Source organism: Sinohyriopsis cumingii, chromosome 11 (assembly GCF_028554795.1).
Source record: "Sinohyriopsis cumingii isolate HCF-2022 chromosome 11, ASM2855479v2, whole genome shotgun sequence".
Classification (NCBI taxonomy): Eukaryota; Metazoa; Mollusca; class Bivalvia; order Unionida; family Unionidae; genus Sinohyriopsis; species Sinohyriopsis cumingii.
Genome location: NC_142971.1, coordinates 48,181,628 through 48,209,163, shown reverse-complemented (window position 1 = coordinate 48,209,163; position 27,536 = coordinate 48,181,628). Strand labels below are relative to the sequence as shown.

Genomic DNA, 27,536 nt, shown 5'->3' with positions numbered 1-27,536 from the left:
AGGGAAGCACATTTTTAGGGCTTACCTTCGTTTCTAAACTAACTTTTCTTTCCTTATATTAGATACCTCGTGGGCAAATGTCAAGAGTCCTGGGTTTAATACAAATCATGACAAACCCAGAATGAGGAGCAGGCTAGAAGGTTTTTCTGAGGCTAAGATTGAAACTTGATTCGGTTGTGTACGGATCAACTTCTTAATATTACTAGCAGGCTAGAAGGTTTTTCTGAGGCTAAGATTGAAACTTGATTCGGTTGTGTACGGATCAACTTCTTAATATTACTAGCAGGCTAGAAGGTTTTTCTGAGGCTAAGATTGAAACTTGATTCGGTTGTGTACGGATCAACTTCTTAATATTACTAGCAGGCTAGAAGGTTTTTCTGAGGCTAAGATTGAAACTTGATTCGGTTGTGTACGGATCAACTTCTTAATATTACTAGCAGATTCTTGATCCAATACTACCCAACTATCTTCTAATCCATCTAATCCGGGATATGATGTAGTCTTTGGGCCCAAACATAAGACAGTGTATGATCAAAATCGAAACCTCATTCCACTTTTGGTTTACGAATTTGTTCTCACTTAGAAGCAGCAAAAATAACTGTTAGAAATATTGCAAATTCTGTATGCCCAAATTACCACTTTGGTTATTAAGACTCCCAAAAAGCATATCTGATTTTTGCCAATTCAAAAAGATTTAAACAAATCATCTCCATTTTCATACTAAATTCAATGATATTAGAGCCTCCTATCGTAGCCATAGTCCTGATATATAGGCGACTCGAACAATGGACACGAAGTTGGATCTGCCATTTCAACGCCCCTCATGAACCATCTTGAGCGGTTACCGTATAAACCCTCGATTATCACTGCGATATTAGCTTGCAGCTAAAAAAAAAAAAAAACTTCGAATTTCACTGAAACCTCAATACAAAAATTATCATTTTTCGGATTCCTTATTTCACATTGAAAGCCCTGCAGAAGTTTTGATCTGACAATCAGTTGAAATCCCAGATATCACAGAATCGTGAATTGCTCGTACAATCTAGGGAAAGTATTTTGTACTGTTGACAGCTTAATCAAGCTAGCATTACGATTACTCAATGGGCAGTCAGTCACCCATTTCCAAATAGAATATTGCATGTATTGGCTTCATATAAAATACAAATCACCATGTTGGTAAAGCTTGACAAAATGTGTACAATGAAAACTCCACAAACTTAAGAAAACTTAAGAACATCAAACCCACTATTAGAGAGAGGCATTCTCCTTAGCTTGCGTGGAATTCCTTGTCCCATTTTTCGAACCATGACTTTAGTTGGCGCTATATGGTCATTATTGTATAAAGGAGCCGTAAAACACTACATAGAGGTATACATACATACATATATACACACACACGCACACATACATACATACATACATACATACATACATATATACATACATACATACATACATATCGGTAAATCAAGCAATCACCTGTTACTCATATTTAAAAAAAAGATTGTTAACAATATTTTCCTAACTTTCTCATGGTACCTAAGCTGGCTGATGATTACTTATTAATTCCATTCAATTGTGGCACTTGACTTTTGCTTTTTCTCTCTAACACAAGGGACCAAGTACTCTGATCGGCCTCCCAAAAACCCTGATGTAACAATACCTGCTAGTTATTTTTTGTGTGGTCTATATAATTATATTTGCATATGAATTAAATTATCATTTCAATGTTTTGTACGTGAAGAATAAAGAAGACTTAATTACTTGATTAAAACAAATGTCAGTCTCACTGGTGAGCTAAAATCCGTTGAGGAGAACTTTAATAGAATCAGTAGTTTTTAAAAAAAATGTGTTTTTGTTGTGATGGTGCGGAACTATATGAAATATTATTTCGTCGTGGACATTCATCGTGTGTGCAGGATATAGTCTCCATTGCATTAAGTGGTAGTCAGATTTCAGTGTATCAAAGCATCTTTTAAAATACCAGTGTATATTTAAAATATCGAACAGATTTACTACATTACTCTGTTATGCTTCGTCTTAATAATATATATATATATATATATATATATATATATATATATATATATATATATATATATATATATATATATATATATATATATATATATATATATATATATATGTATGTGTGTGTGTGTGTGTGTGTGTGTGTGTGTGTCTACCTGGCAAATAATCATAATCACTACCTGTATCTACAGTGAATCAATATAATAATAAATCTAATGTTATTCGGTTAGTTGGTTATCAGTTTAATGAAGGGTTTCTAACAATTATCAATCATTTGATCGAACGAAGGTTGTCTACAAATGCATGGGTGATTGATTGATTGACACTTCAATCAGTTGATTCATTATATATTTAATCTAAAAGTGGTTCATGTTCACTTTTTTAAAAAAGCAGCAAACTTATATCTTTGGAAGGGTGATAACTCGGAAGATGATATAACTCGGCATATGCCTTGCGCTTACGGATGTAGAACACGATTAAATCAGATCGAAACTTATTAGACATTGTTTGTATAAAATGGTAAACTCGGATACACTTTAGTCAAACAATTAATCAATCAGCAAACAAAGAATGATTGATAGAAATAAAATTTGTTACATACGGAAAGCATACATTCGTTCTTGCAATGATTCATTCATATATTCATTCTTAACCAATCAGAATTCACTGAAAAATGATTGAAACCGTACAATTAAACAGCTTCTCTACTTTTCGAACTAATCAAATTCTTAACCAATCTCTAACGTCAGTAGTAAACCTGAACTATTGAATGTATGCATGATTTTTAAATCTACAAGTCAGTGTTAAATAATGGAATAATTGAAAAGGGTCTTATAATTAGTATAATAAGTGCCTAGTTTGTGTTGCTGTCAGATTGACGTAGCTTTATAGAACAAATCTCAAAGATGGATGATCGTGTTTATCGGACAGAACATCAGATTGGTCTGACATACTTCCAGGTTGGAGGTAAATGAGGGAGACCAAACGTGGCGAAAATCAACGCCATATTGGACCAGATACTTGAATATATAATAAAGATATTACATCCGGGTAAATGTATGCGCGGCGAAGGTAGTAAATAAACTATGACATGAGAATGTTATAATGGGATACTAAATAATAATAATAATAATAATACAATTGTCATTTTAAGAGTTATATAATATTTACTTGGGTGTAAATGTTATTGCAAGACTAGCGCAAGAGTCTTAAACTGATGCCTTACTGGCACTTTGATAAGGCTGCATTGGAAAGGTTGGAGTTTTTTATTTAAATTCCCCATGAGGTTTCATTTGTAGTATCTAGTGTCGTTCCTTACGTTTATAAAGAGGAAAGCAAATATGACAAAGAACTGCGCAGTAAATCAAAGAAACTGGCCAAGCGCTTTCGAGATGTACCGGACCATGTATCAAGACCGACTCATGCAAATAATTTCAACCACAAAAAAGGAAACAAAATATATTTATCAAGACTGTTTTTCTAGAAAATCAAAATCAAAGAATATAATACTAATATATGTTTTTAAAAAAATAGACAATTGTATACTTGGAACTATTTACATTTGGCAAAATCTGGTATTTGAACGTATTGAGAACACTCCTGCCAATCCGTAACTAAAATAGATAGAACCGAGGTTAGTATTAATAACTGGCAAGTTGAGAGAATATTTTTTTTTAAAACTACAAGGCGAACAAATTACAAGTCGCTCTGTCGTACTGAATCTTACATTAGTTGTGGTTTACTTTACACAAAAAGTTAATCTTGGCCGTATGAACCGCGGATCCACGTCGCATCCATGCGCTGAATGAACACATACTCTTCTATTCGGGTGTTGAGATGTAATGAATGGCATGTGACGCAACCTACGTTTCTATTCTAGTGTTGAGATATACTGAATGGGATGTAGCGACACATAACTTTTCTTGTAAACGTATCACTCTTTAGACAATATTATCAAAAAGAACACCTCAGATAAACAAATGCAACAGTTTATACAATTTTTATGATACAATCTATTTTATATGTCTGTACGTGTGATATTATTATTATTATTACTATTATTATTATTATTAGTAGTAGTAGTAGTAGTATTACTATCATTATTATTACTATTATTATTATTATTACTATTATTATTATTATTATTACTATTATTATTATTATTATTATTATTATTATTATTATTATTATTATTATTATTATTATTATTATTATTATTAGAAAAGAAGAACAGTTGGCTTAAGAAGGACAGCCTATTGGTGCCAGAAGATATGGTCTCACCGGGAATATTCCATTCTTTACGAGCTGTATATGCTTATCGTCATCTTCATTATCCCAGTAGCTGTCATGGTCGTCACGTACTCACTCATCTCCATAGAGATTTGGAATGTCGTCACCAAGCGTGCAGACATGCGCTCGGGAATGTAAGTTTGGCAGTAGTGTAGATCTTACTTGATAGATTTACTTGTTTCTTCCCTATCTTACAATTATTATATGTATTTTATTTCTAACAAATCAATGCTACTTGACTAGTTACTTGAACTGCGTCAGTTTCTTGGGATTATCACTTTATAACTAATAAATCGTCAACCTGAGCGATAATCAAACCAACTGCCCACCTATCCTAGGTCTATGATTTCCCGAAGAGGACATGTATGCAGCTTTATGGGAGCTCCAATGTGTGAAGTTTTCACGAGAGTTGAAATGTATGCAGTTTTCATAATCACGCGAGAAACCTATATCTGAAGGATTTTCCACAGGAAAAAATTCTTTACAGAAAAGAGAAAGACCAAATTTTCAGGCAAACGAATACTAAGTGTATCACTTAGAAATCTGTTCTGTGATTGTGAATACATATCTACGTTCGAGCTTACATAATTGAAAGTACAATGGTACACACACGCGCACACACACACACACGCACGCACGCACACACACACACACGCACGCACACACACACACACACGGACCGCTCCAATGGCCTAGTAGTTATAGCGTCCACCTCTGAAGCGGGAGGTTGCGGGTTCGAAACCCAGCCGAGTCATACCAAAGACTTGTAAAAGTGGTACTTGCAACTGCCTCGCTTGGCGTTCAGCATTAAGATGTTAGTGTTGGGACTGGTCGACCTGGTGTCAGGATAATGTGATGGGTTGGGACATCATGCGACATGTCTGCGGCATGATGCCCCAGTTCTAGAAATCACTATAAACTGTCAAACTGCAGACATCGTAGTGATAAGAGAAAAATGGTTATACGTTAAAAGTCCAACACACACACACACACACACACACTCTCTCTCTCTCTCTCTCTCTCTCTCTCTCTCTCTCTCTCACACACACACACACACACACACACACACACACACGTACACACATATACACACACAAATCAAATTAGACAATCATAAAAAATACATTCATCTGCAGGAGTCACGTGCTTATCGCTATTGGTGTTGAAGCTAAGACATCTCATTTGTCTACACCATTTAACTTCATTGCAGCATGATAAAAGCTTCACTCTTACTTCATCACTAAATAGCTCTATCGTCAGTGTATCCTGAACCACGTGGCCACCATTAGTCTTGAATTGTCGACATTGTTTGGTATGTAAACGAAATATAAAACCATCATAACATCTTCTAAATTAAAAAATTTATTCACGAATTAGAGTTTAGTTTGAGCCTATTTCGAATTTTCCAGTGTAATTGGTACAAGTGATGGCAGCCATACGCAAATCCACGATTTCTCGCAGACCTCATTGTCCGTGGAAGTGCATACCGGAATCAACAGCAGGAAGTGTCTTCAAAGCAAAGTTTTGACTCACAAAGAGGATGATAGAACAAAACGACAGGTTGATGCTTTTTATTATTAACTATTTTTATTCAACTGTTGTTTATGGTATGTGCTGATTGGAACGAATGAGTTTCAGACACCAAAATCAGTGGTGGATTTCTTATTGGACAGAAAATGCAGCACCCTGTCGCAGTAATTCAAGGAAAGCATATTTTAAAATATAAAGAAACAAATTATTGTTTATTATATATATATATATATATATATATATATATATATATATATATATATATATATATATATATATGTTTGTTTGCTTGCTTGCTTCTTGCTTATAATTGAACAAAAGTTGTTAGCATTTTCCATATTCCACTTCATCATCACCTGATCTGGTGAACGAGGCATTACGTTCAATTGTTTTGCATTATGATCTTTACATATGTTAGCTTACTTAAACAACACACACGCTTATGCACACACAGACACATGCATTCAATTATAGTACACAAAGACCACTCACATACAATCTAATAAACATACCATCACATGCATTCAGTTATAGTACATAAAGACACACTCACACACAATCTAATACACACACACAGATACATGCATTCAATTATAGTACACAAAGACCCACTCATATACAATCTAATACACACACAGACACATGCATTCAATTATAGTACACAAAGACCACTCACATACAATCTAATAAACACACAATCACATGCATTCAGTTATAGTACATAAAAGCCCACTCACACACAATCTAATACACACACACACACACACAGACACATGCATTCAATTATAGTACACAAAGACCCACTCACATACAATATAATACACATCCAGACATATGCATTCAATTATAGTACACAAAGACCCACTCACACACAATCTAATAAACACATAATCACATGCATTCAATTATATGACACAAAGACCCACTCACACACAATCTAATACACACACAGACACATGCATTCAATTATAGTACATAAAGACCAACTCACACACAATCTAATAACACACAATCACGCGCATTCAGTTATATGACACAAAGACCCACTCACACACAAACCTCAAGGTCTTATATAAGTGCCTATTTTTTGTTGTTTTGTTGTTTTTTTTAAAGTAAATTTGTTTTCTATGCTTTAAAAGATCGTGTTGTCTTCAACTCATTCTTTCTTTTATTCACTTTGACTACATGTTTTGCCAGGTTTTTAATATGAAAAACACAATCTGTATAATAGGTGAGATTTTGGAATTTGAAGGACAATGTGGTCTGTATATAATACATTTTGCAAGTAAGATTAGGAAGCTTATCACGTTGTTATTTCCTATCAAGACATCTTTTTGTGTAATTCTAAAATTTGGTTCGTAATTTTGTATTTATTCCGGCTTTGTATAAAACGTTTTTATTTTATCGAAAGAAGTGGAAAAAATGAAAATGAAAACAAGCTCTAATTAAATTTTGAAATTATTTAAAGGCGTAAAAGTCTTTAATGGCTCTCATTTTATAGCTCAGGAGATGGACTGAGTTACATCAGGATGTGGGAAAGATCAGCATTTTATCTTATTTAAATTATAAATAAATATTAATCCTATATTACACAACATTCGTGAAATGCGAAACCAAAATTTTCAGTCATGTTTGTCGCAGAATACTGGTAGTCTATTTTGTGTTTGGGCGCAGCAAAACCGAATAGACCCGCTAGCTTGATTAATTGTTCTTATTCTATTCGGTATATGTGAATTAACAACAAAGATATAACTTCAGAAATATCCACAAATTCTAATTTCGGTCATTCGAAGAGACCTAGATTGTGTAATGTGGACTGAAGATGCTTCATTTTAGAAGAGAAAGGCATTCATCATTGTTCTTGCAGTATATAACATCGGTCTGAGTAAATACAAACCGAAATGTTGATGTTTGCCGCCCGAAATGTTTCTTTTAATGATCTCCATTGTCTTTTTTCAACTCCGTTTTTTGTTTCAAATGGTCAAGCCAGATGCATCAGATCCTTAAACGTTTTAACTATCTTTTGTTACTACTCTGTGATCTTAAAGTAAGTAAAAGAAAGAAACGAAACCAACAAGATTAGTAAAATTAACAAATAATTTATTTCGCTTAGCTTCAAACTGAAAATTTAAGAGGAACTAACAATAATGTGATGTGAATCTCAGATAATTCTGAATATTCAAATACACGCCCAAAAGTTTAAAATGTTCCGAATGAATTCCATGTACCGACAGTTCTGAATGAGCTAATGTACCATTAGTCTTATTGCATGACAATGATATAATATATAATGCCTTTGAGTAAATTTTCAATAATCCCAAAGTAGTGTTTTAGTCAAAACGTCAATGAGCACTTTGTAATTTTAATGAATAATATAAAAAATGATTCCTCTCAAATTATATCTGAACACAAAATAAAAACTCAGATGATATATTACCAAAGATTTAAAAGAAACAAAAATTAAGACTGTTTTCCCTCAGTCGAATATATACTATATGCACTTGATCTAATTAAACACAAAAATAATTTCCTTAGGAAATACCTAGGTCGCATAAAAATCTTTACCAAAACCAAGTTGGCCAAGACTCTACACTCAGTCACTGACAAAGGTCAAGCATACAATAAAATTATTTATTCAAAACACTGTACATATAAACATCTTTCTAATTTGCTAGATTGTTGCAAATAAGCCAATCAAATCGTGTTTACCATTTTAGGTTGGTGTGTTCATAAATTAAATCAGTTATCTACAGATGTTTGGCTATTGACTTTGTTTGGGGCAAACGTTAATTGGTGCAATCAAAGCTCTAAACATTTATCCATGGTCAAACTAAGGCAATACCTATCTTCAGACTGAATAAGCAATCAAATTGTGTCCTACAAACAGCCCGGCCGGCGCGATGTGGCCCCCGGGGTGGATGGGTATGAGCCGATAGAGGAGAGGTAGAGAGTGTTATAACAAGTGCATCTCGTTTGCCCAAGATCTATCAAAGTCATGCGAAAATCTCATTAAATAGGGCCGACGTATTCCAAATAAAAGCCAATGAAAACGTCTCATTTATATTTAGAAGCTCAACATTGGCTCACAATCAAACTATATTAAATGTTTTCATTATCGAGAGTGTGTCTTGGTTTGGATTTGGATTTTTAACGTAGCTTTAACAATGTTTCAGTCATATCACTACGATGTCTGCAGTGTGGCAGTTTATAGTGATGTCTAGCACTGGGACATCATGCAGCAGACATGTAGCATGATGTCCCACCCAGTCACATTATCCTGACACCAGGCCGACCACTCCTAACACTAATCTCTTAATGCTGAACGCCAAGCGAGGCAGCTGTTATTACAATTTTTGTAAGTCTTTGGTATGACTAGGCCTGGGATCAAACCCACGACCTTCCGCATCTGAGGCGGACGCTCTAACCACTAAGCCACCGGAGCAGTCTCATCATCGAGAGACTGCTTTATCTAAACAAACTACTCTTTTGTTTGCTGGAAATTAAGAATATGCATTTTGTATCAAGCGTTTATTATATACTCCTTTTTTCTCCGTTAACTTTACATTGTCGGAATCGTGCAGTATTCTACGATACTGAACATTTTGATATTGCACATACGTGCACCACACCTGTGCTAAAACAGTATAGTGTATTAGGAACTACTTTGTAAACAAACCATGTACACTTTATGTTTCAGTTTATTAGATTTGATTGTGGATGAACTAAAACATCTGTTTTCTCTGTTTGGAAGTAGAGATGATAAAGTGAACAATGTGGACGAGTTTACTGAGTCACAATTGAAACATGGAAACAAGCGAATAAATGAACGTGATATTTGCAATATCCACACCAAACGCGAGAGACACATTATCGAAAATTTAAGTTATTTAGGTTATTATTAATATCAGATGTAGAAGTAGCAGTAGTATCGTGTGCAGTGCGTGCTCAGTCATTTAATAGCGTCATCATCAGCAAGGTGCATAGTCTGCAGTCCACCGGGGAACTTTGTCAGTGGACATGGTTTGAAGAGCTACACAGCAACATGAATAGTCAGTGGCATGGCCCCATCGGACAAGACTGACTGCACAATGACCCTGTCCTGTCCGAAAGCGGTTCAGTGTGGTCCACAGATGACGTGGAAGGTTGAAGCCAGGGGAGTAGACATATGGTTCAGCTACGAGGGAGCGGTTTACAATATCTGTTGAAGACCACTCGACACTCCATTCCGAAATAGCTGTTATACTCTCCAGCTACGGACCTAACCAGATTCGGCGTCTCGCAGTCAAGCGGACTGCTTGATGTGAGTTGATGTCAATGTACAATGGAAGTTTCTCACTGGCATATACCTTATACAACACGTTTGTGGTTGCTTCCTGGCGATGCAGCTGTGGAGGAGGAATGTTACTGAGTACCGGCAGCCATGGTAAAAGAGTAGGAACAAATGTTGCAGAGATTATGCACATTGTTGTGTTGAGCTGGACATCAGTTAACTTAGTGTGAGATGATCGAGCCTAGACAGGAGCGCAATACTGGGCTGTCGAATAACAGAGGGCCGCGCTGTATCTTGAATGTCTGAGCACAAGCGCCCCAGGTTGAGCCAGCCAGTTTGCGGAGTAGGTTGTTTCGAGTGCTAAGTTTTGCTGAAGTTTTTCTCAGGTGGTTGTAGAATGTCAGTAACCTGTCCAGAGTCACACCGAGGTATGTTGCTGTGGGGTCAATTTTTATTTGCTGCCCTTTGAGGAGGATGCAAAGCTCACGGTTCGCATTTGCATCGTTAGGGTGGAAAACGCTGGAGACTGTCTTTGTTGCGCTTGACTGTAGGCGCCATTTCTTGAAGAAGTCCATCATATCGTTCAGGTCCTTGTTCAGTACCCTCTCAAGCTCAGCAAACGAACAACTTTGGGCCCCGAGAGCAATCTCATCTGCATACAGGAAATTGCGTTGCTGTTTTACAGGTTAGTCATTTATATAGACATTGAACAAACTTGGCGAAACAACAGACACTTGTTGGATTCCATTAGTATGACTCCTCCACGAGCTGAAGCTTTCTCTGATGCGCACTCCGAAGCGCCTGTTGCAAAGGACCAGTTCACTAGTTTCAGCTATCCAGCGCGGCAATACTCTGCCCTGCATGCCAGACGGTGTCATATGCCGCTGTTAGATCCAGAGAAACAACTCCAGGTTTAAGGTGCTTCTGAAACCCGTTTTCAACAAATGTAGTCAGGGCAAAGACTTGACCGCAAGTGCTCCGACTATGTCTGAATCCTGCCTGCTCAAGATGTATGAAATTCTTCAAGTCAGGACCAATTCTTTGGAGAATCAGGCGCTCCAGTACCTTAAAGCAGGCTGAAAGCAAGGAGATCGGCCACATTGTAGGGATCTTTGCCAGGCTTTGGGATCGCAATCTTTGCCTGGCGCCACAAAGTCGGCATACACTTTTCCCTAAAAACCAGGGTGTAAAAAGCGGTAAGCCATTCTCCTAAATTTAAACAGTTATTTAGGAGAAATGTTCGTAACCTTTCGTTAATGGAATGGTTCAGACTATATGATCCTGCAGTAATATGCCTGCATGAAACATTTTTGAAAGATACGGACATCACTCTTAAAAGCCATTCCCTTTTAAACACATACTCTAAACATGTTGATACGGCCTCGGGAAGAGTTTGCGTTGTTGTGAACAACTGACCCTTCATAGCGTCATTCCCTTAAATACAAACTTGCAATCCATTGCTGTAAGCGTCACTCTGCATCGAGTTATTTCCTTTTGTTCCATTTATATACTACCTAACACCAGCTACTACCAAACGAATTAAGCAACCTTGTTCAACAAATGCTTGTCACATTTGTTCTATTCAGGGATTTTAATGCCCATACCATTTCATTTGAATCAAATTACATAAACGACAGAGACAAGAAGGTAGATTTCATTTCTAGACACGGTTTGTGTCTATATAACACCAAATCACCGACCAATTTAAGCGGGAAGGGTACATACACGTGTATCGATCTGACAGTTTGTTCTACTTCGCCGCTTTTGGATTATGATTGGAAGGTCGCTGATGATCAATGAAACAATTCCACAATGGAATTTAAAGAAGGCTGACTTGGCTGAGTTCGAAACGCTTTGTAAAATTAGGCTTAACAGCGATACCGTTTTAAACATTGATGACCCTATTCAACATTTTACTTCTATTTTAATCGCGATTGCAGAAAAATCCATTTCCAAATCATCGTCGTACTCTAAAAGAACCCGAACACATTGGTTCATTACAAAATGTAAAGAAAACATTAGAAAACGCCGAGAAACACTGAAATGTTTTTGGTGAGTACCGTATTTTCGAGATAAAGCTAGCGGCACGATTAACGAAAGTAAAAGAGCATCATGTAAAAAATATTTTTCTGCTTTAAACTCTCGTTCCTCTATATGTGACACTATCCGCAAAATAAATGGAAATGTAAAACACAATTCTTACAGACATCTAAAACTAAACAATAACATTTTCAATTGCAGATATGACATAGCAAATATACTTGTGGCTAGTTTCTCTAAAAATTCCTCATTCTCTAATTATTCAGAAGTATGCCAAAGATTAAAAATTCAACCCCCAAAAGGACATGGTTGAAATTCACATCCAATAACTCAGAAAGTTCTAATCAACAGTTTTCACTATTGGAGCTTATAGAGGCTTTCAACCAGGTCTATGATACATCCGCTGGGCCTGACGAAATACAGTACGCTTTTGAAACCCCTACCAGAAGCATCATTAATAGCTCTTTTGGAAATCTTCAATGATTTATGGATTACTGATAATGTACCAAAACTTTGGAAAGAAGGAACCATAATGCCAATTTACAAACCATAAAGTGACAGCACAGATGAGTTATGTGTGTAAAACAATGGAACGTATGATCAATTTTCGACTTGTTTGGTACTTGGTCGATAATAAACCTTTTATCAGCTGTGAATAATACTGCCCATAACCTTTTCTATGTCTCTAAGTAGCCTTACAGTGCTGGTGCGCCGTAAAACTACAATCAATCAATTAATCAATCAATCAATCAATTAATCAGTCAATTAATATATAACCAGTGCTATATGGGGTATATAAAATAGCATAGAAAAGCATACTGAAGACAAGGGCTATTGTTCATATATCAGATACATACCATTTTATAGGTAAAGTACCAAATTTGTATATAAAAAAATGCAACTGAAGGTTTGGTAGAAAAGTAAAGGCTTAAGAGCCAATAAACCAAGACGAATTATTTCCGCTGTCTGAATGGATTGTTCAAAACCAGCTGCTTTGCAATTTTCCGCATTAACTTTGCTGATAGAATGTTTTTAGATTTACCATAGTGATAAACGCCATACAGGTCTTAACATAGCTGGTGGAGCATGCAAGTGACCAGGCATAAACATGTCTTCTTTAGCTGGTAATAAGAATTACAAAAAGTATGCTTACATTGTTGCATCTATGTTCAAATCACAGACACGTGTATTTTGTGTGGAATTGACACAGCTAATAAATCCAGGTCCATAATCAATGGAATGGAGTAGAATCTACAAACAAAGTAATAAAATTCATTGCAGACCAAATGGAAAAGCTGTTGCAATGCGCATTCATTCCCAATATGATTCTAAATTTAAATTTTAAGTAGACCAAAACGTCAATTCTTCTTGAAAGTGATCTTAAGCGAGCGACAAAGTTCAAATTTCGCTAGGCGGTGTTATGTGCGCATTAATATTGTTGGTGTGTATTGATTAATCGGAGCTTGTATATTTATTTTGGAATACAGCATAAATTCAATTATTTTGCTTCTTATAATGTATTTGTATATAAAAGGAAGCCTCAGATAGAATAATAAAATGAATATAAAATAAAGAAGTTACTGCATTTGTATGGGAAAATATGAGCTTGTTTTGTCGGATGGATACTGGACTCCCACAGGTCGTGCAGCATCCATCCGAAAAAAATACTTGTTCATAATTTCCCATACAAATGCTGTAACCTATAAATCTTATTAGACGAGCTATAAAACGTATCAAAGGCAGACATTTCTTAAAGACCCGTGGATATTCTGTTATATACTCTGCTATATTCCCCCACCCCCACCCCAAGTGTGTAATATTCCTTTCATATAACATTGTATTTTCCACACGTAGTTGACTCATCTCAGTCCACTTTGCAAATGTGCAACTTAGTTAAACAAATTCTGCTTCTGGTACATAGTTGTAATCAATTAGACGTGGACAACTTTAATAGAAAGTACGGTGATCTGTTTCTTATGACAAGAATACTATGAGCACTTGAGTCTTCAGTGTACTTACGATAATCACTGTGACATATCTTTATAGTCTCCTCACCTTCATGATTATGTAAATCCATAAAACTATTTGCAACGTCATTATCTTACTCTGGTATCAGTTTTAAATTTTTTAAATAATATTTTGTGTTCCCTAGGTGAAAACATTCCATTTACTCGGTCATCGTTTCCAGTCTCATGTTGAAGCTCTTAATAATAGTAATTACTTATTAATGAAAGTAACGCTAAGTGCGTTTGGAGGATAGATTAAGTTGTGCTATAAAATGATTAATATATTTTGAGAATCAAAAGCAGAGCAGTTTAATGTCTTTATATACTGTCCAAGTTAAGGGAACTGTAAGGACAAATGGCAAGCCAATCATTTAGTCGAATGAACGAACACAGACTTCTGACTGGTTAACAAACGGTTACGACGTGGACAATACAATTATGGATAACCGGTAAGCGTTAGCAGCTTCATCAGTAGAGCGTGAATCAAAATATTGCTATCCGAATGTAGCTCTTTGTAAATTATGATATTACGAGTTGACTGCTGTTTATATAATACAAACCACATAATTGGTGATGCTTCTTTAACAACGTAACATGCACTTTTGTCTTTTTCAGACCTTATAAAAGCCAGCCATTGGAATAATTTTCTACGGTATTGTTCCTTAAAAGATAACGTTAAAGACGTATGTCGCATTCTTCACTGGATGTATAAAGTTCAGGATAATCGTACTCGGAATAACTTGAAGTGATAAGAAATACAGAATTACTGCCTTTATTATTAATACACAGTTGCAGGCAATGTTTACGATTTATTTGCACACTTCCCAAACAAACCTAGTGATTGCATTTTGATTAGTTCTTTTGCCTATACAGACTAATCGTTCTGATTTTTATTCCATTAAATAAGGTTTTGCATCTTACATAAATGTTTTTGCATTTTTGAGGAACTTGGTATTTTGTTTGGCTTTTTCTGTGACAACTCTTTCACTGCCATGCATAAGCCCGCATAACGATGAATGTTTTTTTTTTTTTCTCGTTCTAAATAAAGATGACCCGATTAGGTTTTCATATCATTTAAGAAATGCTTGCATTTGAGTCGTTTTTAGAGCTTTCTGGATTCATATTTTATGTCGTTCTTTGGATTATTGTTCGCATAAATACACGAAAATCCACTAGACTTCGACAAATTTGAATTTAGAAAGCGTGTATCTGTGTAAATGTATAGATTCTTATGACAATATGGCCATGAACTAAGTAACAGCAAAGAGTGACAACCAACAATTCTAGTAACTTTTCAAAAGATAATTCAGTTTGCTACAATACAAAGTGAAAATTTGAAAAGAACTTACCATAAGGTAAATTAAATCCCAGATAGTCCTAAACGTTCTCTCACAAGTCCACTGGTACAGAGTCTTCCGAAAGAATTCCAGTGGTGCTCTGAATTAATATCTTGAAAGTGCAAATGTACCAATAGCCTGGAATAATGTTGATGTGCTAAGAGTCTTGATGTATCACAATTATATCATCCAAAATAGATCTAACTGAACTCACAATAATCCCAAAACCGTGATTTATTCCGAAAATATTGTTAGCACTATTGCATTCCAGTAAAGTATTTAAATAAATAAATCCTCTCAAATTAAAGCTGAACACAGCTAACATACTGATTCCACTTTAGATGTTAATATAGAAATGAGTAATTCAAATATAAACAACCCTGATATAAATACCTAAATGGCAATTGTTGTGTATATCATACATTTTAAATTGCATTCATGGCTGTAAATTGTAACGATTATCTTTAGTTGAAATCTCATTAAGTACATACGCTCTATTTAAAGATATTAAGAACGTAAAATTGCACAGGATCCATAAATAAATAATCACGTACGTGTTGACAGTTATTAATAATAATAGGTAATAATAATTATTAGTAAATATGTTCATAAGTTTCGGGCTTTTTCCCATTAGACTGCTCTGTCAGGTGGTATCTTAGAAGAATAAAGTTATTTCCAATTGGTTGGGTTAAATCATTCGAGTACTTTTACGATATTGGAAATGTGCCATTTGTCATGTAAGAGTAGTGGTAATATGCGTGCTTTAGCCTTTCACCTTAATATAAGTAGCTAAGACTGGACAATTTTCCTATTGTTATTTCCTGTGTTCTTGTTGTAACATCAAGTCTGTAGACCTATTTTTATCTTATATTCTGATGTTAATTGGGAGGAGACATTCGTTTAGATTATTCAGTGCAAATTGAAAGTGCCCATCGCACTATATTATTTTTAAAATGTCGTGAATTATTTTTTAAAAAGTGCTGGACAAGACTATTTTGACGCGTCAGGCTGACTAGTTCTTGGATTTGAAATTTATACGGAACATTTCATGTTTTGGAACTTTAACAGACATTTTCGGGATTATTTTGGATTCAGTTCATAATACTATTTAATCCTCTTACATGTTCATTTATATCACTAATTATTACATTGTTTGTTAGGTTTTACAAATTTTGTTGGTTTTTCTTCGTTCCGTTACTTAGTTTATGACTATAAGTCGTAGCACAATAAGAAGACATTGATGAGAATCAAAAGTTTATTTCAGAACATTTTAATTGTCAACAAGATCATGTATATTGCTAAAATTTTAGTAAAGAACATGGCAATGAACACAGTAATTATGTCATCGTACAACACCTAAATTGTCACTTTGTCGATATGCAGTAACGACCTTTCTTTTGCACCCTCCACTCTGTAAGAAAATGTTAAATGAACGTAGAAATGGACAGTTGATACAAGTACCTTGCTGCCAGATTTAGATTTTTAACATTCTCTGACCCTCCCCCACAAGAAAATAGAATACCTACTTTTTTAGAGGGAAACCGGGTAGGTAGTTAGCAAGATGTGATGTTGTTTGATACGTAGCTAGATAGCCCTGTAAAAGATAAATTAGTAGATGTGGTATTATTAATTGTGCGGTGCAAATGACTGCATTTCAATTAAACTTGTTACCCTCTGTGTACATTATCTTATCAGTAATTAATAAGTAGTTTGATTTTGTAAGCTAAGGATTAATTTTGTACTCTTATTTACTTTCTACGCAGGTTATTTTGATGTTGGTGACGATCGTGATACTGTTCATCATATGCTGGGGACCTATATTGATCAACAATGTGCTAATTGCCTTTGAAATGGTCAACCTTCTGAGTGAAGGTCATCTCAAACCAATTAGAATCGCCTTTTCGCTCATGGCGTACGCGAACAGTTGCGTCAACCCGATAGTGTATGGATTTATGTCCAAAAACTTCCGAAAAAGTTTTCAGCACGCTCTATGTTTTTGTTGGTCGAAACGAAAAAGGCTACAAAATATAAACAGATCCGCTACATTCACGACTAAGGCTTCTATGGTAGACAGCACAGGCAAAGCGGACCGACGTCTGTATAATAACTCGAATGGATGCTACCGGTGTAATGCATTAGAAAAACCACTCATAAAGGGTCGGCACCGGAAAGAGAGCGAAGAAATGATGGAATTGAACGTCATTATGGAGTAATTGTATTCTGCTGGATATGCAGAGGATCAGCTCTACAAATCTCTGAAGTTTAATGTGTAGAAAATCTGCCGTACTCCTCGCAATGGGTTATCTCCCTTTGGAAGGATTAAAGCCCACTGCCAAAGCGCTGTAAATTCGCTGGTAAAGTGCTACTATGAGAAAAACGTACGCTTTGATATCTACATCACTTCAGTTTATATTGCACTTCGTGTGGTCTTTTCTCTGCAATGCCTTTAGTGCAGAATGTGACGAATTTTACCGAATACATAGGAGAAAAAGCCAGTAGTTCTTTTATTTGCAGGTATGGGGTTCAATCATGACGACGCGTTACAAGGAAGCACGCGTCAGAAAGAGAAAAAAAAAACAATTTACCAATAACGTCACAATGAAGCACATATAAGCCGCCATAGTCTGGTTTTTTATCCGTCGATTTGTTTTTTTCACTTCAGTTTGTGGTTACAGAAGGAAGGTATAATCCTTTCAGTATGTTAATGTAATAATGAGTTGTGACGTTTCACTAAGGTTTAGATGGCCAGCGGTATATTCTGAAATATTATAATTTTTGAGGAGCGTGCATATCTGCGAGTTTATTGCGTCAACATCCAAGCCATGTTTAGGATGGCATATGCAGGAGGGGTCCTCAGAAACAAAAGTCACTTAGGTTCACCTCTTTATTCGTTGTTACCGTTGTTATGGAAAGTCGAAAGAAAATAAATGTCTGTGCTGGAATTGAAACCCGCCGATGAGAATTTGGCAACTTAATAAAGCCGAACACCTTTCGAAGAAAAACAAATTATTTCAACAAGTACTTACCGCTTTCATTGCGTCTTTTATGACGTTTTGTGTTGTGTTTAATGGCACTCAAAGAAAATATCGATCTGGATAATTGGTGGTAAGTGCTTTGTCCATGGACACACCAAACAGCTCTATCAGGTATGGTAGAGATAGGATTCGAACCGACATCTTTCTAGTCCTGTGACTGGCAGTGTAACCACTGAGCCTCTGCTGCTCCACCAAGTTTTGTTTCTTCTTAATGAAGTTTTGCGTGTTATCTACCACTTTAAAGCACTACTTCAGTCTCTTTGAAGGAATCCCCGTATTGTTCAATAATCATCTATATTGCTACGGTATTACGGCGACTTTGAAGCACTTCGGAGCAAATAAAGAACCAAACATTATTATACAAAATATTAATGAAGAGCTAAGGAACCACCTGCTGCAATTATCTAACCAAAGCAGCAAACTCTTACAATCCTGAATGTTGAATTTTGTGTATCCACCATGTTTAGAACATTGATGACGTATCTGAATCATTCTAAGTTTTCGTGATCAAGAATAAAGCAAGCTACTGCTCAAAAGTACAACGGTATGAGAATTTGTACTTCGGTACTTTGGTACAGAATGTATATTTATAGTATTTCATATCAACACATTTTTTGCTTCTGCTGTACCAAAGTTCTGACATTGTTTAGATGTCTTTCTGAGGTTTGTAAGCTATTGTCAATCAGGCCAACACATCTGGTGGCATAAGTAGAACGTCTCAATAAGCAGTCAAACCTATCATTAGCGGCGACTAATGGGAAAAGGCAAAACTGGGCACTGAACACATGTGACCTATGAGCATAATTTCATCTTTTAAAATTGGGCTTTGAACAAATAACATGCAGCGAATATTATTATTATTATTATTATTATTATTATTATTTTAAGCGCACTTCACAACAAAATCATAACTAAAGGTATATGTCATTCTCTCTAGAGACCGCTTAAGACAGAAACCATTGCTTGGTTAGGAAACACGTGGTCGCTGATTGTGAAAGGCAGGTGATCGTTTCCTACAAGAATGACCGCTGAGTAAAGATGACCGTCAGTATAGGTTTGACTGCATGAGAAAATTTGCCAATAGTTATCGCACGTCAGCCCAATCACACAAGAAATCTATGAATATCGTGAAATTAGAGAGTAAATGCTTATATTTTTCAAATTTATATTACTCAACTAAAGATTTTAATTTTTTTTGTAGAATTCTTTTGGATTGCCGAAGTCACAGTGATATAAGTATGGTGGATGTACAACAAAAACATCAAGGGTGCTACATATTACCATGGATGCATCGACACGCGTACATACATACATACATACACACACATACATACACAAACATGCATACATACATACATACATACATAAATACATACATACACAAACATACATACATACATACATACATACAAACAAACATACATACATACATACATACATACACAAACATTCATACATACATACTAATATACATACACACATACATATACAAACATACATACATGCATACATACACCCAAACATACATACATACATACACATACATACATACATACATATATACATACATACATACATACACAAATATACATACATACACACACACATACATGCACAAACATACATACATATATACATATATAAGTACATACATACATACACAAACATACATACATATATACATACATATATACATACATACATACATACATAAACATACATACATACACAAAAACATACATACATACAGACATACAGACATACATACATACATATACACACAAACATACACACACATACATACATACATACACAAACATACACACATACATACATACATAGATACATACATACACAAACATACATACATATATACATACATACATACATACAAACATACATACATACATATATACATACATACAGACAGACAGACAGACAGACATAGATGCATACATACATACATATATATATACATACATACATACATACATACATACATACATACATACATACATACATACATACATACATACATACATACAACTACAGTTTAGAATCTGAGTTTTTCATGTGGCTCAACTTCTCTTTTGTCAGTGCTGCCCTCTTTGTATTTATTTCAGAAATCAGGCATTAGTCATGCTCATAATTCTTACAGGCATCATAGAATGGTCCCAGTTCTTACACGCATCATAGAATGGTCTCAGTTCTTACACGCATCATAGAATGGTCCCAGTTCTTAAAAGCATCATATAATGGTCCCAGTTCTTACACGCATCATAGAATGGTCCCAGTTCTTACACGCATCATAGAATGGTCCCATTTTGTTGATTGTTTGAGACCACATCATGTTACATTTTGTAGACAAATGTTCATCACATTCCAGCACATGAAACAGAAATCGTGGAGAAGGAAGCTATTTTAGACTTATCAGATATCTACATGTTTGTTACCTGATGAAATTATACTGGAAATCAATCCAGTTCACTCTTGCTGCTAAATTTAATGTAAAGTGAGTTTATAAAATGTATTATGTCAATGAAGGAACATAATGTATTACAACATTATTTTTTACAAAATATTTTGAGAGAAAATAATAGTGTGTGTGTGTGTGTGTGCGTGCGTGTATGCATGTGTATATGAGCCCCTCGCTAGCTTCAGTTGCATGTTATATATTGCAAGTTTCTGTCATAGTGCCTGGTGAATTTGCATTATTCCTAGATTATCAGATGACCCTTTATGTATAGTTACAGTCTGTGTTTTTTGTGGGACAATACACCATCATCACTAATTAAAATATTTATTTTTTAAAAGTGCGTTTTCTTGTATCCACATCTTATAAACATCGTTTTATTCGTTTGTTCAAATAACGCTTCACTATACTTGACGTTACTATTCTTGACGTTGCTACACTTTACGTTATTAAACTTAACGTTACTACAGTTTTCCTTAAAATATATCGGTATTTTAAAAGTGCTGCATAGACGGAAATATGCACCATGTCTAAATTCCTTGGTAACCAACTTCGCCTGAATGACGAGTTTCTTCAAATTAAGTCATATCATTCATTGAAATGGAAGAAGACATTCCTCCTGAACGACAGAATTATCATATCTCGTACTCTCGTCCATTCATCAGATGCCAATAACTGCAACATAGAAAATGGCTTTGTTGTGGTCTACATCGAGATATTTTCAACAATCGAAAACGCCCTGTCTATATCGAAATGTGCTTGTCTTATTTGAAAGGAAAACGCCCTCATCTTGCTTCTCTCACATCAAAGGTGAAACTTATGTGATCTTACAGTAAATGGAAAGTACAGTAAAATCATAAGAAAACAAGATGGGAGAAAGATCAATGTACTGTATAAAGATCAATAGTTTGGGAGTTTTCTCGCTTAACAAAATTCAGTAATTTCCTCACCTAGGATAAAATAATCGGAATCATCTCACATGTTTTCTCAATCATCCTTCAAACTATAGTTTGTGTATCTCTCGGTGTTACGGCTTCAATCTCGTTTGCACACATACTGCGCAATAAGAAGTATAATCTGCTTGTACAACGATACCAAATACAAAGTACACGTGCATATTTACAGATCATGATCCCAGAACCTCTGCTAAATATAAATTGTACTATCAATAATTTGACTTCTGCATTCGATATGTGTACTGAAGAAGTCATTAAATGGAAATGGTAAATGCCAATTTACGGAACGGAAGGGGAATAAAATGACTGGGTTGTATCAGAGCGTCAATCCTTGAACTTATGTAGGTATGAACTTATGTGCGCGTATATATGGTTTCACATGCATGTAATATATGTATACTGATACAAGTACAACATATTTAGTCATTCTATTGCGATTATACATGCCTTATTGGTAAAATATTTCAGTGGTCCGTTCCTTGTAGCAAAACGCCGTTACTAAAAGTATATATTGATATTTTGCGGAAATGCATGGAACCAACTAAACTCAGACGTATGTATGTATGTATGTATGTATGTATGTACATTTTTAATACCAAACTGCAAATATAAAACAAATCAAATTTGTGATAAAGACGAGAAAATTCCAGGGACAAAAGAGAATAGTAAGACAATCGTTTCATTAGAACGGGTTTTGTTAAGTTCCTATCGCAAGAAGGGAAAACAACCTTCTCAAACATTTATCTTGGATATGTACTTATCGCTGGAATTTTTTTTAAACCTTTAGAAAGAGAAACAATACATTCTAAAATAAGAGATTACTACATATCTCTTTGCCTATTGTTTAGGCAGGTACTTTTGAACAATAGACGGTTATTAAAAAGACCTGGATCTGACCACAGTAGTACTATTTACGACCTGTGAGTAGTAGCAACAGATATATAATTTTGTTTGTCGGGTTAAATGTGTGATGCCAATGGAAAAAGAACAATTATCAAAACTGGTAAGATTCATAATTGCTAAAGCGTCAGGAACCACGTGGTACAAGCGTGTTTTCACCACGATAGACACTGAATATAATTTACCAACCCTCCGATTGAAACTGAAAGAAAAATGGTATTCATGGTAACTAGTACAATTAAATAAATAACTTATGTACTCGCGTTTAAGTAGAGACCATATGCAAAACTGCACAGACCAAGATTTGCCGTCACACAATGCACAGTTAGATTTTGGTCTTGGTAGTTTGCTAGGAGTGATTAGTAGAACAAACCAAATATATCCTGATATGCAGGTGCTTTATGCTATGGCAGATGAGGATGTTTTTTATTTGTAATTTGGCTGGACCTAAAAGAGAGTAAATACTGTATTAATCATGGGACTTAATGATTCATAAAAAAGAACACAATGTATCTTTTTTTTTGTCGTACAAATGTTTTATATTTATATAAAGGCATTTGCATTCCTACAAATATTTACATGCCATCCGCTTTCAGTTTTACCCATAAAATGATGGCCAACATTCCACTACATAAAGAATAATTCATTTCTATAACAATTAAATATAACAAACAGTATGTTTGGTCCATATCGTATTTCACCATACATGTGCGAATTCGCTAAGTATAAACAAACTGTAAATAATAGGAAACAAATCCCTTCGTCTATGAGATCACTACATTTAACTGTCAATGGACTGAGTACAAGAAACTTTCATAGAAAATTACACCATACAGACGGACATTAAATTCATTTCACCCCAGACTGAACACATTTAATGGGTAGTCAGGCAGATTCTGACCTAATGATAATCTATTGGTGTAGAATATGAAGCATGTATGTTCATTTTACTTAAGCCTCCAGAATGCCAGCCTCAGCACACATATATGAACAGACTGATATATACAACTTATTTACAACTGCTATTGCAAGCACTTTATGAACAATACGTGGGGAAAGTTTAGAGCACAGTAATTGCAACCATACTAACTTCATTTATGTGTTAGCTCAGAACTGTATAAAAATAAAGAGTATTCAACTTTATGACAAACTGATACTTTTACATACCATATATACTCGATTATAAGAGGAGTCCAACTGCAAACTGTACCGATCCATTATGCTTAAGCACTAATATGTAGAATAAACAAATTAGACCCTAATCTGCAAGTGCATTATGTTACGACGGATCAGGATTGATGTTGTTTGCAGTTATAATCGGTTATATACAGCAGCCAGACATCCGAGTGATTCCAAATCACTTAAAATGATAGGTTGGTGACCAAATATTCAGCAATTCTATGTTGAATATATGTCGCCAATTTCGGGTATTTGCACAGAAAATAATGGGATTTTTTACACTGTTATAAGTTGTCTATAATATAATAGATGAGTGAATATTTAAAAATGTATTATATATGCGCAGGTTGATGATCACAAACACATCTTTTCAAATATACAAACAAAAGTGCATGCGGATGAGATTAATTTTTCTCATTATAACACTAGCTGATATTGTATGTTTTCCGCAGGAGGCTGTAAATGGCTAATTGATTTCCTGGAGTTTCTTTTACATGGCTGTTATTGCGATTATTTTAATTGTATAAACACTTTTTTCTTCTTTTTTCCATTACATATTAACGAACAGAAGTCTCAAAACATCATCTTACGTCTAATCTCACCCAGAGTTCAGAATAACACCAAAGACGTTATAATGTAGTGATCACAACGTTTCGAGTTGCGAAGTACAGAGGTGATTGTATGTTCGTCAAACAAAGATCCCTAAAACAAACACTACATAGCAGTGTTGCAACAATAAACAAAACAAAAACATGAACGAGTTTAGGGAACTCGGAATATTGCATCCAGTACACAAGACGCTTGCATAGATTGACCTAAAGGCATTTTTATACATGGTGTCTGAAGTTTTTGTGCTTAAACTATGTCGTATGTGTTATCATGTTTGTTTATATGTTGAATATAACTCATAACAAGCCGTATGCATATTGCATGTACATGTGTTCTAACTAAGGAACATATTAAGAAAACAAATAAATTTACTTTTCATCAAATCAGTCGCACGTTTTTTATTGCTTCAGCTAACAGATGTTTTCTTAATTCCGTCGTTAACAACGAAAGAATTAAATCGACTGAAAAATAGTCATTGGTTGTGTGTTTTGTGTCCTCTAGTTAAATTGAGTGTAAAATATTATCATTGGTTATGTCCCTTAGGCTCTCTAATTAAAGGTGTATGTTTTGACAAAGATTTAATCAAGAGGAACCTGTTCTCGAAAAGAAACGGTGAATTAGAAGTAAAGATGATCAACTACTGCAGTCATCCATCTTGTTTGATTTCAGAAATTAAAAATTAATATGGCGGCATCTTAGTTCTGTTGTACTAGTAATGATCCCTTATGGTGTAAAGATTTCCCGATTATTTATGGGAAGTGGGCGAAGATTAATGTGTGATATTAATAAAAGTTGATTTAGTTTATTTTGTACGAGCTGTAAGGTCTTTAAGAGAATAAATTGCAGATTACACTTTGGTAGGAACAATGACGTCATTCTTTCATAACCATAGTTGCAGAAAGGGTATAACAATAACCCAAACTAAACCATATGCTGGGTTGCAACAACCACAAAGATTGCAGATTACTAACAGGCATCAACTATGACAATCCATTTTGGTCATATTCGATAGATTATAGTGAAACGGTGTGTTTGAAATTTCTCGTCCAAAAATAGTACGTCATCGTGGGATCGTATCAACCGCTCAAATATATGCCAGACTTTACGTCCTGTCTGTACCTTTTTAGAAGAGTTTAAAAATATGCACTTAAATTTGTTAATTATGGTACATTGTTTGAAAAGATGTTTTGTTTACAATATTTGTTGTTTCGATGGTGTGGGTGTTTTAGCAAACGAAGCCAAAAATAATAGTAGGATTATACTTTATGTCAGAACTTTGCCAATATTGTTTTCTTTTTGTATCTTTAAACGTACGCCCACAAAGAATATTATAATTCACATTTGTGTCCAAATGTGTTTGAGTGTGAGTTTATACGTGTGTAAAATGCATGAAATGCAACCGTATGTTGTCTATGTTACATGAAAGAGAAAACGAGAGGGAGAAAGAAAAGAAAATAACAAAACATATGGTGGAGAAGGTTTCAAGAACTTTGTTTAAATGAGGTAAAATTGTTTGGGGTTGTTTTTTGGTTTTTTTTGCAGCTTTTCAGAGGACATCATTGATAGTTTTTTTTCCATGTTTATTATCAATAGCAGATTGGTATCGTTTGAAATGAATTATGATTCGCTGCTTTCTAACAAATTTGATCAAATTTTGTTCATGTGTTTTTGAGAAGTCATTTGAAAATATGTTTTATTTTTAGTCAATGTAGTCATATGAAAAACGGCATCATTAGCCTAATTTTAAATGCTTTTACGTCCGAATGATTTCTGTCAAATTTAGTCAAAGTATGCTTTGAGAAGGAGTCGTTTAAAGGTTTTACTATAGTTGTCATGGCGGCATGTTTTATGTCGGATCTGCGTCAGTTATGTAAATTTAAAAGCCCTTTATCGTAGCAAGCAATCTTTCAAAATTGTTCAACTTCTGTTCTGTGGATTTTGGAAAGAAATTTAAAGGTTTATATATTTATGAGTAAGTAATGGATGCTATATTTGATGGCTGACTAGTATCATTCATATAAATATGAAATGCCTTTCTTTGCACGCTACATATATTACGTACTTCTGACAGAGGTCACGTGTAAGATGAAGTTGTTTGCATCTGCAGTAAGCACAGAGGAAAGAATACTTGCATATCTCTATACAACTTTCATGTAATGTAGTTTAAGTTTCGTTACATGTTGTAGTTTTGGAAAGCGTGCATGATCTAAGCACACGGTGGATCAAATGGATGCACCCATGTGCTAAACAAAATCGGCTTGAACTAGTTCAAAGTGCACTAACTTCAGTAAATTTAAAATAGGACAATCGAACCTTGCCAGAGTATGCAATGCCAGCTTCTGAAATTGCGATGAATGAATTGCAAAAGAGACAAAATGTAGAAAACGTTATGGGCAAATTGTTTTACAACTTTTCTCTGAACTCCAGGAAGTTAAAATAACCCAGCCGAACTATCAATTTTGTTTTATATCTGAAGCATGGCCAAGCATTATACTCTATACCCATATTACAACCATCAATCACAAACTACAACAAAGGTAATTGAAAGTTCTTTTAACAATACATATGCTATATGTTATGTTTTTTCTTTTAAATAACCAAGATAACCAGCGTGAAAAGCACTGGAAATTATTTTCCTTCAAGAATCAAACACTATGCAATGTACAGATCTGTAGAGCGCAACGAAAATTAGCTCCACCATGTTTGGTCAAAAATGTCCCATTGGTTGTTGTGAAGTTTAAAATAGCTTGTTGACGAACGACACGCGATGGACAATGTACCCCGGCGCACAAGGATCATGCCATAAACATGGTCAGATTATGTGTATTGGTTTGAGAAGGATTCTTTATAAGTTTGTTTTTCCTTCTGATTTTAGTAATAA

At 34.9% G+C, this 27,536-nt stretch overlaps 1 protein-coding gene across 1 annotated transcript in view; it reads left to right on the top strand.

Moving 5' to 3' along the window:
- The window catches only part of LOC149788410 (QRFP-like peptide receptor), a 145,039-nt gene extending 121,794 nt beyond the window's left edge, over window positions 1-23,245 (top strand). Inside the window, exons 4-6 of the mRNA XM_089974373.1 lie at window positions 4,252-4,454; window positions 5,730-5,880; window positions 17,267-23,245. Coding sequence (XP_089830499.1) covers window positions 4,252-4,454; window positions 5,730-5,880; window positions 17,267-17,716 — 804 coding nt within the window. The 3' untranslated portion in view covers window positions 17,717-23,245. The remainder of the gene's footprint in view (window positions 1-4,251; window positions 4,455-5,729; window positions 5,881-17,266) is intronic.
- Window positions 23,246-27,536: the final 4,291 nt, after the last annotated feature.